Raw genomic sequence first — 15,629 nt, forward strand, 5'->3', positions numbered from 1 at the left:
AGGTATGATATCACAACAATGAATGTAACTGTACTGTATCCCTAAATGTACCAATAAACTCAATTAAAAAAAAAATAAATAAATAAATAAAGTTTGTTATAATCTGACTTTAATCTGCTTTTCCGATTGATCTATCATTTTTCTTTCTGCTATGGGGATGTTTCCTGTTCCTTGTCCCTTGGCTGTACTTTCCAGCTCCCTCTATTCACTTCTCATGTTTCTTGTTTGCGTAAAATGCTTCTCTTCTGTTTATTCCCGTCTCTCTCACCATTTAGGACTTTGCATGATTCTCTATTTCACAGGAGTCCTGAATTTTTATCTTCATCTCTGCTTTGAGATTGCATTCAAATTTTTTATTTTCTTGCTTATCCAGGCCTCCTCAGAATTTCTGATATTTTTTCAATAAACTGTAGGACTACCCCATAATAGAAACCTAGTATGGTACATAGTTTAAGTTGTCATTGGTAGCTTCGCTGGGATTTTGTTTTAAATGGTGTTTTTCTAAGAATGCAAAGAAGGGCCTCTTGCTTAGAGTGGGTGAAAGTGTTCCAACAGGCAGAACACTGAACTTGTTAATCTTGACTCATCCACTTTGAAAGAAACTAGGTCCAATTTTGCAGAGAACTTATACTTTATCATACTGTAATATGTAAATTATTATTTAGCCCAGTGAAAGAATTGTTATGTATGAAAAACTTGTTCCAGTAGCATATAAATATAAATAACAATACCAATAAAATATAGTCCACTTAGGCAAGTACTAAATATCATTTGCAGGTGTTTTTAAGTTTGCTAAATTTTCCTCATCTGTTCCCTGAGAACTTGATTCTGTTTTCTTGTCCATAGATAAATACAAGATTGAATAACATTTGATTTGTCTCTGATGACCGTACTTTATTTATATTCTGTACTAATGACATGCTTTGGTTTTTCTGCAGTACTTTGGAAGTTTACTTGTCATTTTCTGTGTAGAACTGGCTTGTGGAGTATGGACATATGAGCAAGAACTTATGGTGAGTCCAAAGTGAAATATAATTACAATCTAAAACAATATCCAGTTCAACTATTTAAATCACATGCTTTAGAGTAGTTTCAACACAATTATTAATTTATTAGACAAGTGATTATTGATAATTAATATTCAGGCTATGTAGTTGCAATGAACAATCCAAATACTTTGAAAAATAACATTTACTTTTCTGTGTTTAAAGCACATTTCCAAGCCATAATTTGGTATACTATGATATATGTCTTTAATTCCACAGAATGCTTTAACATGGATTTCATTGACTAAAACTATACGTCATCTAAAATAATTTTACCACCTTCTAAGTTAATAATGGGAAAGATTTGCATATGCAACATGATTTCTTTACAAATGCTTGACATCTCCTTAAAGCCTGTAAGATGCTGATTACAGCAGAAACCAGTGACCAGGAAGCGTGCACCTCCTGTTTGCAAACACTGCTCCACATTCCACTCTCAGAAGTGTTTTTAAGAGTCTCTGTGTGTTTACTGCAGTCTGGAAACATCCTCACAGTTTAAGATTTGGCTACTTTAAAACAGCTCTTCGGCATTTCTTTCTCCTTTATTTCAGCCATTGCAGCTTTCATAGCTATGCTGCTGTGAATATGGATAGGAGTTTCTTAATTTTAAGATTGTACCCCTCAGGTTCGGTTTGTCACTTGCACCACTCTTGCTCACACTGAGTAAATGGTGACAATTAGTGCATGTATTGTCATGAGGTGGAGGGCTTTTGCCTGTCTTGAATGCCAGCTTTCTATGGAGGCCATCCAGATTTTCCCACTGTGAGCACTGTAGAATCGTCTCAGGAAAATGGTGTTTCAACATGTAGTGCTTGGACCGTCTGCAGTAGGAGTTACAAGGGGTGATTATTAATAATGTGCATTCTGGGGCTCTAGCCCAGGCGTGCTAAATCAGAATGGAGGGAAAGCAGGGAGGAAAGGGCAGGGCCTGGGCCTCAGCATCTGAGACAAGTTCTCCAGTGAGTTTTGAACATTTTAAAATTCAAGAACCTTTAAAAAGAACGGGTAATTATTTCGTATTTATTTTGGAGGGAATAGGTGCATTGGGCAGATGTGTAATAAAACTGAAGTCAGTCCTGGCGCTGATGCGGTTGTTAAAGGTTTTATGGTGAATCTGCTACTGTTTTGTGGGGCTGTTTTGAATGCTAAGTGGCAGTTTCAGACAACAGCACGCTGTGCATGCTGCACTTTACGCGTCAGTGCTGCTCAGTCTCCTTTACTGTAGGGTCCCTGTGTAGACTCTGGGCTTCCAATGTGTGCAACTCTCAGAAGGAAGAAAGAATTGATGAAAAGTTCAAAAGCTCAGGCAGGTTTTAATTGGATTAAGACTCCTCTTCAAAATAAAATTTCCCATTAAAATAGTAATTCTCCTGTCGTCTTTGAGAATGACAGTTTTACACCATTCCTAGAAAGTTTATTTAGGAAAATGAAAAAAAAAAAAAGTTAGGAGCTCTGACTTTGAGTGTTAGTAGTAAAGAGGTTGCCTTTGTTAAGTTTTTCTGTTTTCCAGTAGTAAATTTATATCCCTGACAATCAGGCAACAGAGAGTAAATCTTATGACTGATTCTTGATCCCCTTACCTCAGCTTTTGACTGTGTGCTATTTGGTAAGTCAAAGATGCTTCGAAATGAGTTCACTTTCTGAGGGTTTTTAATGGACTGTGTAGCGTATTTGCTATAGATGTGCCAAATTTCATTATAGTAAGGCTAAAGGGATGAATGCAAGGTGTTTGAAAGGGATCTTTGGACTCTAATATAATTCTAATAAGCATGAGGAAATTGCCAGGAATTGATATTGGCTTAGTTGCTGTGTTCCACTGCAGGACAGTCTGCAAGTGGCTTCTGAGTGTGGAGCACTAGCGGAATGCACGCTGCCAGTTCAGTTGAGGGCACATCTCATGTTTTGCTTGCGTAAATCCTCCCCATTACATCACCAGGATAGAGTAAGGGTTGTTTAAAAGTGAAATGTGGAAAGCAGTTTTGTTTAATTGCTCACATTTTTTATGGCTTCTGTGCTAACAGCAGCGTGACTGAAAAGTCCTATTAAAGTTTATTATCTGCCGAGGTTTGCAGGACCCAGGCTTTACATAGACGGGGCTTTGTGTTTTTAAGTGGTTTCATGCAAGGAACCAGTCAGTGTGTGTTACTTTACAGCCAGATCCCGGTAGTTGGTGCCAGAACCTCAGCGCTCTCTTCTGTTTTCTTGCCACACTTGGTCTCAGAGTGATTGTGGTTACAATGAAGAAACAAACCATATTTATTTTGGGGAGTAAAAAAAATTTTAAAAGATGGTTATATTAACTAAGCGATGAGACTTGACATCAGTCTGCTTCCATATTTTTGTTGTTTATACATATTCACCTCCTATTTGTTTTTCCCTCTCTAGATAAAATCTGTTGGTTTGGGTTATACATTTCTTGGGAATTTATTTCACTTCCATTTATTGTGTGCCCCCCAAGAATCTGCAGTAACACTGATTCATGCTGGGAGGTGGGGACTTTGGTTAGTTCTCTGGGCCTCGTTATAACCATATGAAAACAGAATATACCCAATCAGCCCATTCTCTGGATAGCAAAATTGTGTCCCCCACTGTTTGAGTATTTTATTTTGTGTTGTGCACGTGTCCAAGTAAGTACGATCATCAGCAGAAAAAAATTAAAAACTTATGTGGTCAAGAATTTTTATACTATTTCTCTTGATAGTATTTTTCTTCATAAAAAGATTTCAAAACTTTCCTGATTTTGAGTTCTCTTAGAGTCTTATTTACTCATCTCTTCCTTTTCGTTTTTTTTTTGGGGGGTTATGTCATTTTTTAAATGTCAATTTTGCCGATACGAGTTTTAGGCCACAATTAAATATTAATTTAAAATAGCATTTGTCAATTATAATATAGTCCAAATATGTGTGTCAGTAAAGGAATGATTGTATTTTAAAGTATGTGAGTATGTTCTTCAGTGTATGTTTGTGAGTTGACATTTTGCTTTTTATCTCCAGGTTCCAGTACAGTGGTCAGATATGGTTACTTTGAAAGCTAGAATGACAAATTATGGCTTACCTAGATATCGGTGGCTTACTCACGCTTGGAATTTTTTTCAAAGAGAGGTAAGTGCTGTGATTTTTAGAGAACAGAGTATAAAATAAGTGCCACACTTTCAAATGGATGTTTAAAGGTTTGGTTTTGTTCATTTTCTCTGTTCTCACTAAATTGCCTAGGCTGGGCTCAGACTTGTTCTCCTGACTCAACTTCCCAAGTGCTGGGATGACAGACACAGGGCACTGCAACCCACAGGTTTTCAGTTTTGAAGATCATTCTCATTTGGACATTTCCAGTCGATATATGTATCATTTTGGGCAGGAGGACCTTGGCTTAAATTTTGGCTCTACTGCTTTCTCTTGCACTGCGATAATTTACTTAACCTCTTTAACTTTCAATTTCCTCACATGTCAAATGGGGTTAAAAAAGTACCCACCTCTTCAGTGTGTTGAGAAGACTAAATGATATCAAATTTGGAATATAAATTTACTTTTCAGCTTGTGGTTGTTAAAGATAACATTACAATGTAGGGGCTTTTGGCCTTTTTTTCCAAACCATATAGTACTGCACCCACCCATCTCAAACATGTTCAAAATCTCTCGACTTGAAGTTAATCATTGCTCTTGCTTCAAACCCAGTTCTTCTCCCAAGCCACTTCCTTATGGTTGTGGTGACATTTCCAGATAGTCAAGTATTGCCAGTACCCTTTAATCTGTGTTAGTGCTGGGTTGTCCAGCACAGGAGAATGGGTATTTTACCTGATGTCCACCTCCCCTCCCAGTTCCTCTGCCGTGTGCTGGGCAGAGGTTCAAATCCGGGACAATTCCCAAATCTGGCTATTTGTGTTTCAGCCATTGAGATGGTTAAAATTATCATGAAACACAGATTTCCTGTTTATTTAAACGCTTCCTGACTTTGTTTGTTTACTGTGCAATTATACTAAAAACAACACAAAGGGAAATAAGTAAGGCACCAGGGAATTTATAGTCACGGGTTCAGCTACTGTCCTGCATAGCTCCTCAGAGATCTTCATTTTCTGGAATGTATGATATGAACTATTTTGTTAAAAACAAAGCGAGCTCTTGCATTGTTTTGTTTCTGGTGGGGACTCCACCTAGACGGGCAATGTGCAAGCACTCCAAAAGACAGCATGTTGTCTTTGGACGCGTTACAAGGTATGTTCCCTTCTTCATGTCAGATGGCTATTTTACATTGAAGGTGGAGACCTCGGAGCATCCTGTGCTTTTAGAGCCCTTAATGATAGTCTACTGGGACCTGCCATCACGAAGCGTCACAGACTGGGTGGCTCATTACAGATTTATTGCTCCATGGTTCTGGAAGCTGAAGTTCAACGTCAAGGTGCTGGCAGTGATGGCTTCTCTGAGGCTTCTCTCCTAGGCCATCTTCGGCCTGTGTATTCCTGTTGCCACCCCTCTACGGGTCTGTTTAAATTTCCTCTCCTTATAAGGAAGTCAGTTGTATTGTCATAAGGCCAATGGTCTTATTTTTCTTTAATTATCTCTATAAAGACCCTAAGCAAAAACACTTTGCATTCTGAAGTCCTGGAGGCTATGAATTTGCAGACACAATTCAGCCTGTAACACCTCTCTTCCAAAATAAATTGAAACAAAGTCAACCTCTCAGGTTCCCGTTCCTCTGATTCCTCATTCAGAGCTATTCTGTGCATATGTGTCAATTCAGTGGGCTCTTGCTTAAGTCCTAGGGCCATTTATTAGATGCCTTTTTTGAAGACTCATTTTTTAAAATGTGCTTGCTTGTTTTTTAACTGAGTGGTTGGATCACAGGCTTTGGAGTAAATAGGACTTTCTATATCCTGCTGGCCTGTAACCTTGGGAAGTTATTTGACCCTCTCAGGACCTCAGTTCATTCATCCATATAATGGTGACCATATGATATGGTGACGATAGAGCTGGAAACAGCGCTGGCAAGTGTAGAGCTTTTTACAATGCAATGCTAAAGGAGACAGAAAAATGACAAGGGGATGTCAACCATAGCCTACATAGTGTCGATGTAGCATGAAATGTATCTAAAGTAGAGTTTTCAGAAAAAGTTGCATTAAATAATAAATTCACTAAAATCTATCTAGCAAGAAAAACAACTACAGAAAAGAAAAATATCTCAGTGCCATTATTAAAATTTAAAAAATCTGTCACTTAACATAATAGGTTTAAGTTATTTTGAAAAGTCATTCTGTGGAACACCTCATTTCCTGACAAAGCCAGATCAACTGGCTGTTCCATTATGGATAGAGTCTGAGTGTTCCAAGAGCTGCCTTTCTGTCATCGACGTGAAAAGCACTCATGTTATCTGGAAATGAGAGAAATGGGCTTTCTGAGTGTGAGGGTTTGGAAAGTTAGACTTGGAAATGCAGTAGTTTAGGATTTTTAGAATGTGAAATCTTTGTACTATCTGTATATTTTTAAGGATAATCAATGAATTGTGTAAAATATGTGATGTCAAATTATGTTTGGCTTAAACTGTGATGCTTATATTATACTCGTGGCTTTTGAATCTGACTCAGTTTGTGCAGTTTATAGTATTTCCATAGCTGTTAAGACAAGTTTATAAAAGGAAAATGCTAAAAATATTTTAGAAGCTTCTCAAAATTATAGCATTACAGAGATTTTAGTATCCATCATTTATAATACTCTTAAGATGATATTTTACTTTTTTACACAAGACAATAAAAAATTAAAAATAAATTTTAGTATGTGTTTTTGCATGAAATGTTCAGTATTCTTCAAAGGTGACTGTAGTTAAACTTTGAAATGGCGGATTGTGATATTTTGTAATGCAGTGTTAATCTTGAACACAAATTAATCTCTTGAGCTACATAATTTGCATAGCAAGTCACTCTTGGCAGAGTTTTTCTCAATGACTACCCATATTCCTTGCCTTTGACTATATAGAAGGGTTCTTCTCTTTTATCCAAGGCAAAAAATTTTTCATGATACTTAATTGTTCTGAATCTAATCTGTACATACCTTTAAGCAACGTTTCTAAACCTACGTCAGAGAATGTTTTTGCTTCTCTTTGTTGAAATGACACAAAAAAGGAACATGTAGTTCCTTAACTGTAATTTAAGAACAAAAACATACTTTTTCTTAAATCTAACTTCACTCAAGCTAAAGGCACACTTTTTTTCTGAGATTATGACAGAATATGGTCATTTATTTCAAGAACATAACTCTGTTGAATTAAAATTCATTGCCCAAAGCTATGATTATATCCCAAAGATTTTGGCAGTTTGATTGGTTAAGGAATTTTTGTGTTGTGGGCTTTGGTGAACAAATGTTTCTACATAGATTATGGAAACTTTTAATATATTTGAATTTGTTGAGCAGTTAAGCCAGTAACTAGGTAATATCCAAAAGGATTAATTTACTATTCTCTAGTGGCCAGAGGTTAATAGTAATGTTAAAATTTGAGCTATTGGGTTTGCTAAGGTGTGTGTTAAATCTGTCGCTCTATGACCAACTCTAGAGGCCCTTAGATGGGACTGAGACTCCATTATATCTGACTTGTTTTTATGTGCTATAGGCATTATTGTTGAGAATCGGTCCACCATGGAGTGGTTAACCATGATGTTCTTGATATTGGTTAGCCAATATCAACATAGAATGTACACATATCATTAGGTGATGAATGAAGTGAGCTTAGCTCAGAGAACAAAAATTTAAGAAGTCTAATGTTTAATCTCCCATAAGTTAAAAAATATTGCAGTTTCTGAATCTAATTCTTTTTCAGTTTAAGTGCTGTGGAGTCGTGTATTTTACTGACTGGCTGGAAATGACAGAGATGGACTGGCCTCCAGATTCCTGCTGTGTTAGGGAATTCCCAGGATGTTCCAAACAGGCTCACCAGGAAGATCTCAGTGACCTTTATCAGGAGGTAAGGCCATCTGTGGTTAACTTAGCAGGGACAAAACTTTTCTTAAAAGAACTTCGAAGAATCAACAATATGAGAATGAAATTTTTCTTTTCTATGTAAATCCAAAAGTCATTTTCTGTGTGTGTGTGATATAAAGGAGAAATAGGATAAAGTTAAAACCCAATATAAAAATCTTTGGAAAAGATCAGTTTCTATAATTAATTTGGTTATGAGCTTTACTGTCTGGAACCAAGTTCTGTTACAGCTACCAGGGATCCTTTGAGAACAAGCACATATGCATCTTATGTAGCTGACTCTAGATATTTAGGAAGCACAGAGTGTGGAGTTCCTGGACAGGGTATGAATTCTGCCTCCACAGATGTAGAGGAAGAAAAACTCACTCTCAAGAGACTATACTACTCTTCAGCTCCCCCTGCTGGCTGATGACTAGAGATGTCGGTTTTAGTTGGCTGTTGAAGATTTGTACTCACTAGAATGTACCAAGACATTCAGCATATTTGTGTGTTCTGGAAGAATTTATCTGAATCATCAGTTACTCTTTATTAGAAAAAGTTTTCCTAGTCCTTCATTTTCAGTAGAGAGTTTCACACTGTTAGTGAAATCCTAATTTCAAATTAAAACCTAGAATTGCCGTGTTCAGTATAATAGCCAGTCTGTGTGGTTATTTCTATTAAAATTAAATTAAACTAAAATTTCACTTCATGGGTTGCACTAGCTACATTTCTAGTGGTCAGCAGTCTCTTGTGACTAGTGCTCTTGCGCTGGAAAATGCAAATATAGGACATTTTTATCATTACTGAAAATTTTATTGGGCCGTCTTGGTGTAGGATGAAAACTCAAAATATAAATCAGATAGAAGGAAAACTGCTTAAGCTGGTATCAGTCCCAAGATGTATCTCCGCTCATATACCTGGGTAACTTAAAGCAATAATTTAAAATAAAGTAACTGTTTATACTATTATGTGCTATAATGAATGCAACTTTAAATGAAACAGAATTTATAAAACATGCATTTTTACATATTTCAATATAATTACTTTAGTATTTCCCAAGAAATACTATCATGAAAAACATTTTTAGATTGTCTGCCAGTAAAAGATATATGGATTAATTTGAATGCTATATTTAACTAAATAAAAATATATTTTCATAACACATTTTATAAATGTGATCTGTAGTGCTCATGTCTTAGATATGAGTAACTTTTGGTTGTCAGAAAAATTCACTGGAGATGACAAGAACATGCCACATTTAAAAATATTCAAGATGCCATGTTCTGGGCTCTGAATGCATGCCCCAAAGAAGAGTAGCAAATATTTTTTAAAAGTTTTGGAATTGTACTTATTTGCTAGTGTTGCGGTTAGAAAGTATTACAAGCTGAGTAGCTTCAGCAGCAGAGACGTATTGTCTTACAGTTCTGGAGGTTAAAAATTCAAAATCAGTACAACTGCCGAATTGGTTCTCTCAAAGACTTGTGAGGAAGAATGTGTTGCAAGCTTCTCCCTAGCTTCTAGAGGTTTTCGGGCAACTTTTCTATCATTTCTCCCATAAAAACATCACCACCCTGATCTGTGCCTTCGTCTCCATGTGAGATTCTCCTCATATGTGTCTGTCTCCAGATTCCTCTTTTCATAAGAACACCAACTCACATTGGAGCACATGCTTCTCAAATATGCCTTCATCTTAATTTCATTACATTTGCGATGACCTTATTTCCAAATAAGATTACATTTTCAGGTATGAAGGTTAGGACTTAAACGTGAAATTTGGGAAGACACAATCTAATTCATAATTAGAATTACTGAAATTACCGAATAACTCAGCTCCTTTAAAATATAATCAAAGTACTCATTTTAATTCCATACACCACAGAAGCATTGTATTTGGATATTACAACTTTGAATGTATTGTGTGTAGTAACATTTGGCATGAGTGAGAAGGCATACATAAGGTAGAGTTAATAGAACAAAACATTCTTGCATCAGTGTTTCTAGGTGCCTTAGTGTATGTGAGATCTTTTGCTGTAGGTGAAAAGCAATACTATATTGGCTGGAGTCTGTAATAGGATGGCCAGTTAACATAAGCAGCGAAATCGTGTTCATGCCATAACACAGAAAACAGCAATATTTCTGAGATAGTATATAATGAAAATGTAATTGTGGCTAGTCAGATGCATTTTAACTTACTGTTACGCATTAATAGAATAGGTGATTGCAATATAGATGTATGTGGACGTGTGAATTGAAGCCATCGACTTCCCTAATGTGAACTCAAACCATCTGTTGACTTTCAGAAGTAGCAGGTCAATACTGAAAATTACTGTGCTGCACAACATAATATAATTTCTGCCTTAATAATCAGGTCTGAAGATATAATTATAACTATGACTGAGATCACAAGGATGACAAAACATACGTTTGGGAAGACATCAGTTTCCTACAAGTCTGAGTATGGTCAAATTCTCTTCACTTTATTCAGATGAAAAGTGTTCAGTTTGACTTTTAAAATCTTTTTCTTTGAAAACACAGAATTCAGTTTTAATACTTCAGCTTGGAATTTTTCACTAATAGTTCTTTATAACTGGATTCTTTACTTTCAAGATGTCTAAAATTGTTGAAAGAAGCCACATTATTATGAATGTGCAAATTGGTAGCCTAGATTATTTTGAATATTTTCATGTTTTTTCAATAGACCTCACTAGCTAGCTGATATTGTTAGTTATATGATGCTCTTTAAACACAGACTTCTAGCCAATTAAGAAGTTCATTATCAGAATAATCTGTTTTTGTATTTTACAATTAATAACAGATGCTGATATTGGTAATTATATAGTACATAATTATATGCATTGCTAACTTACAAAAGTGGATCATTTAGTAGCTTTATGGCACAAATGCAATTAAATCCATAATTAAAAATAAGACTTAATTCCACTTTGCCCTAGAGAACATATGTTTCTTAACTGCAGTGTGTCCAGTGATAATCCAGTAGGAAGACGAGGGTCTAAAAGAAGAAACATGTGAATAACAGCTAGAAGTATTTGGGATGTTTACTCTAAAGTTAAAAACACTAGAGAGAGACATTTTAGATGTGTTCAAGTATTTCAGTGTTCATAATTCTGAACAGGAACTAGACTTACGCATTGTTGCTCTAAGGGCCAGAAGTTACAGGAAGGAAATTTTGAATCAATAGAAGGAAGACCTTGCTCATCAAAATCTGTCCAGTTGTGAGTCAGGTTATCTTATAGAATAGTGAGTGTCTCATCACTAAAATATTAAAGTCAAGGTCAGATAACCATGTCACTGGTGGTGTAGAATGGCTTTTTAAATTAAAAATGAATCTGGAATAGATGAACTTCAAGGTACCTTTTATCTTTCATATTCTGTAAGCTCAGAGATAAGAACTTGCTGCAGTTCTGCAATCTTTCTTCAGTAATGTAAAATCAAGGAAATAAATCATTCTCAACCATCTGGTCGCTTGCCTGGTCCCTGACACAATAATATTTTATGACACTTTTTGAAATCTGTGAAAAATGATAGAACAGAAATATAGCAACAATTGCACATTTTAGAAACATTCACATCAGTAGTATTGTTACTTTCCACATAAAACTCCAATGTCCCTGAGAAGCTACACACTTGTATAGAAATACAGGTTTAAAAATCACAGATGAGAATGTCTCTGACCCTCAGTTTAGTTACCTTCTATCCATTCATCCAAAATGTTCTGTGATTTTTTCCTGAATTCCACATGCTGTTCTCAATGCTGAGGATAGGAGGGAGAATGTTGCCGGTGAAAATATCTCCTCTTTGGTCATTTATATTCCAGTTAATGATGTAGAAGTTTGAAAGAAAAATTAAGTAACAAAAAATAATTACATCAGATAGTAAGTACTTTAAAGACTGAATAGGGTAACAGGTGGAGCCTTGTTGGTAAGGGAGCTACTTGAGATAGACAGGAAAAGATTATCTTAGAAGGGAGTAGTTGAATTGAGACCAGTCGATGAGGAGGAGAGAGCCAAATAAAGATCACAGAAGAGCATTTTTAGCCTGTGGAATTGCAAGTTCAAAGGCTCACCCTCAGGTGGCCCAGGCCCTTGGCCCTTGACTATTTGCTACTCTGCCCTTGGGAAATCATCTGTGTAACCATGATCTCCAAATGCTGAATATCAGAATTGGCCGTAGCCAAACATCAGACTCAGAATTTCACTTGGTAAAATACAAGTAGAGAGTGCATGTCTTCCTTCTTTCTGTGCTCGATTTTCAACCATACTCATTACCGAAGTATTATGTCTTGACTTGATCTGAAGAAAAAGCAAAGCAGAGGAAGAAGAAAAAAAAGGAGGAAGGTAGAAACAAGTCTTTATATAGCAGAGATGATCCACCTCTTGCCCATGGACATGGACCCCTCTTAGATGGACTTCAACGGACCAAGAAATGAGCAATACTGCCAAAATTGTTTTCAGTATTTTAGATGTGTTTACCGGGGAATAGGAACCATAGCTTGCATCAGATCTTCTTGGGATTCAGTTGTAGGGAATAGTTGCAGTTTGTATCTCAGATGGGAAGCAAAGCATAAACAGCCCCTCAAAGGGACCGGAATGCCATTCTGCTTCTCTGTTTGACACCTCAAGAAAAATAAATGAAAGTGAACAAGCTCACAACAGCCCTACTTCAAATAGAGCCACTCCAAATGTAAAGCAGTGCAGGACAGAAAGTCAAGCAAAATGTACCTCCAGAGACACATTTCTTTGATTCGTAGTCAGAAAAAAGAGTACTGCTAAAAAATATGTTAGCTCCTTCCTCTGAGAAATAATATTCTCAGAAGTTTATGTGAGGCCTGGGGAGAGAGACACCCTCCAGGTGGCTTTGTGTCTTTTGGGACACTTTTCCTCTGTACCCTTAGCCTTCATATGCTCCATGTGTTGGGTATGAATTTCAAGTACTCTTAATAATTTTTTATTACAATAATGTTGCCAAACCAGTTATGACTCTTCAGATGTTTATTTCTTCTTCTGGTGTCAGAAAACATTTACAAATAAAGGAGGTGGGCAAGAGCAGGGAGTATGGAAATAAAAGAATGCTAATTTTTTCTCCAGTCTTCACTTCCAGTACAAAGAACATGGATAATTACAAGAATTTATAGATCTTCACAAAACATAAACAGACCTATAAGGATGCTCTTCCAGATTAAAGGCTGGGACAGCTCATGGTGAGAAACAAAAATAATTATTCAGTCATACTTATTAAAGACAATGAAAAAGACTTTATTCAAAGTAGGGCAATTATAGTAGGCACTGCAGAGCACCGCAATGGAGGAGAAAAATTTGGTTCAATTCTGAATACAGCATGGACAACTAGAAATTTATAGTTAAGGAGCAGCCTAAGAGTCAGTGGACGGAAAATTACTAAGCAACATTAGGAGTAAGGAGGGATTCTTGCTAACCTGAAGCAATAGAAGTCTTGCTGAAGACAGGCTGTGGTGATCAGAAGTTTCCTGGGGAAGGAAGGGCACATGAAGGATGAGGAAGCTGATTAGATATCACGAATGATCAATATGAAGAACGGGGAATTCTAGCTAAACAAATTTAGCAGGATTCTTGCTAAAACTGAACAATCTGTGGGCAAACATGGAAGTCTAAAAGTCAAAGTCTTCTTGAAAAACAGCAAAGTGGAGTTTGGTCATAGAAGGAAACTTTTTTCAATTGTTAGTACTGTTGAAAATTTTTATTCTCTCAACTGAGTATTATATGTTGGTTGAGCTCAGAGTTGCAAATTTGCACTTTCAGGCTTCAACGTTGATGATTAGTCTTGTCCTTAGCCATCTCCTGTGTACTCTTCTATATTTGGAAAATGGCATTTGTTTTATAGTCAATATACATTCTTTTTTTTTTTTCTGAAGCTTGGCCTTCAGTGCTTTTTTATTAGCATCCCTCTTCTGTTAGCATCTTTGAGCAATTTGGAATATTAGCCAGGACCCTCTGCGTATTTGTTGTGACTAATAGAAACATTTTTTTAGTTTTATAATGTTCATGCGCACCATCCTGTTATCATAAATTTTTCCTCAGGTCTTCTGAGCCAGAAGTGGAGACATGGCAAGGTGCTGTGTGTTTAAAAAAATAAATGAACACTGTCTAAACCAGGAGGATCATGAGTTCAAGGCTAGCCTGAGCCACATAGCAAGTTTGAAGCCAGCTTGGAACACAGTGAAACCCTGTCTCAGAAAAAGAAAACAACAGCAAAAATGTTGTGATGGGAAAAGTAAGGCATGGAGTTCTATCTAGCAAGTGCTACCTAGTTATTGAGTCAGTTTGTTCTTGGTCTAGGTAACCCTGCTCTTAAATTGTTCCTGAGAGTCTTTTAAGGACCAAAAACATTTCCCCACCTGGTACAAAACAAAACTTAGGAGGAAGAACTAAAAAGCAGGAAGTGAGAAATAATAGCTTAGGCCTCCGGCCAGGTACTGGCTAATTACACTAACATGGAGTTGGCCAAATCTGCGTGCCAAGGATCCCCACATCAGTGGCTGGAATACGGGGTAGGTATTAGATAACTCACAATGGGGCACAAAAAGACTCTGACTTCTTTAATCACCATTCATTTGATGATGAGATGAGCAATTGGGGCACATAATGGTGGTATTAATGCGTTGGCTTTCAACCTTGGAGGAGCAGTAGGTGCTGTCCAGGTGCACAAAATATTTGAGTGACAAGGGGCTGAAAAACACCTGCCAAGACAAGGAGCACTGATGCAGTGAGCATGGCTGGAGCTCAGGGCAGGGGGCAGGCTACAGACCGAGCTGCACAGGACCTGGGATTATCAAAAGCCCTGTGCGTCCAGCAAACACATGGCTTGTATACTGAAATCTGTGAATAGTTGTCAAATGAAACAGCAAGTGTGTTCACAAAGTTGATGCATTATTATAAAAGGAAGACTTGGGACAGAATAGTCATGGGATGCTGATTTATTATAATAATAAAGCTGCTCTCAGATAAACACACACAGAGCCTCCTGCCTGGATAGTAAGCAGTAGGCGGCTTTTCAGGCTCAGTGGTTATTTAGATGGAATATCCCCAAGAAGTTCCATTCTCAGGATTCTTTTACATGAAGTCAAAGACGCTCCCTCTGCCTCTCTGCTGACTCCATTATCTCTTCCAGAACTGCCAGCAGGATCAGGTTGACTCTGGCTAGGAGCGGTGTCTGATTTATCATTCAAAGCCCTGCAGGACCAGTTAGGGCATAATGGGGGGAAGATCCCTTTCATCTTCAGGCTTTGCTTGATCTAATCAGGCTTCAAACTGTTCAGCCAGTTTTGCTTCAGGTATACAAATGTATTCTTCTCTTTCGTTCTCTTTCTTGACAAAGTTCAATTGTGAGTATGCTGTTTTCTATGCATTGCTCAAACAACTTTTCCTCTTGTGATTTTATTAGTAAACACTTACAGTTTTTGCCCTTAGAATGCACCAATGTGAGAGCTTTCATAATAATCTGACCTGAAAAAGTACCTTTAACAATAACAATTTTACTTTTTGCTTAAAAATCAGGATACTATAAGATAGGGAGTTGCAGAGAGGATTGGATCTTGAGGCAGAGACATTGAGTAACAGCTTTTGGGTTAATTCGTATAATTATAAGGACT

General features: G+C 36.9%; 1 protein-coding gene across 1 annotated transcript in view; it reads left to right on the forward strand.

Annotated features, from left to right (window-relative positions):
- Tspan12 (tetraspanin 12) overlaps window positions 1-15,629 on the forward strand; it is a 65,944-nt gene that overhangs the window by 35,483 nt on the left and 14,832 nt on the right. The window contains exons 5-7 of the mRNA XM_010635336.2: window positions 939-1,013; window positions 4,040-4,147; window positions 7,848-7,991. Coding sequence (XP_010633638.1) covers window positions 939-1,013; window positions 4,040-4,147; window positions 7,848-7,991 — 327 coding nt within the window. The remainder of the gene's footprint in view (window positions 1-938; window positions 1,014-4,039; window positions 4,148-7,847; window positions 7,992-15,629) is intronic.

Source organism: Fukomys damarensis, unplaced genomic scaffold (genome assembly GCF_012274545.1).
Source record: "Fukomys damarensis isolate Sample0158 unplaced genomic scaffold, DMR_v1.0_HiC HiC_scaffold_4, whole genome shotgun sequence".
Lineage (NCBI taxonomy): Eukaryota > Metazoa > Chordata > Mammalia > Rodentia > Bathyergidae > Fukomys > Fukomys damarensis.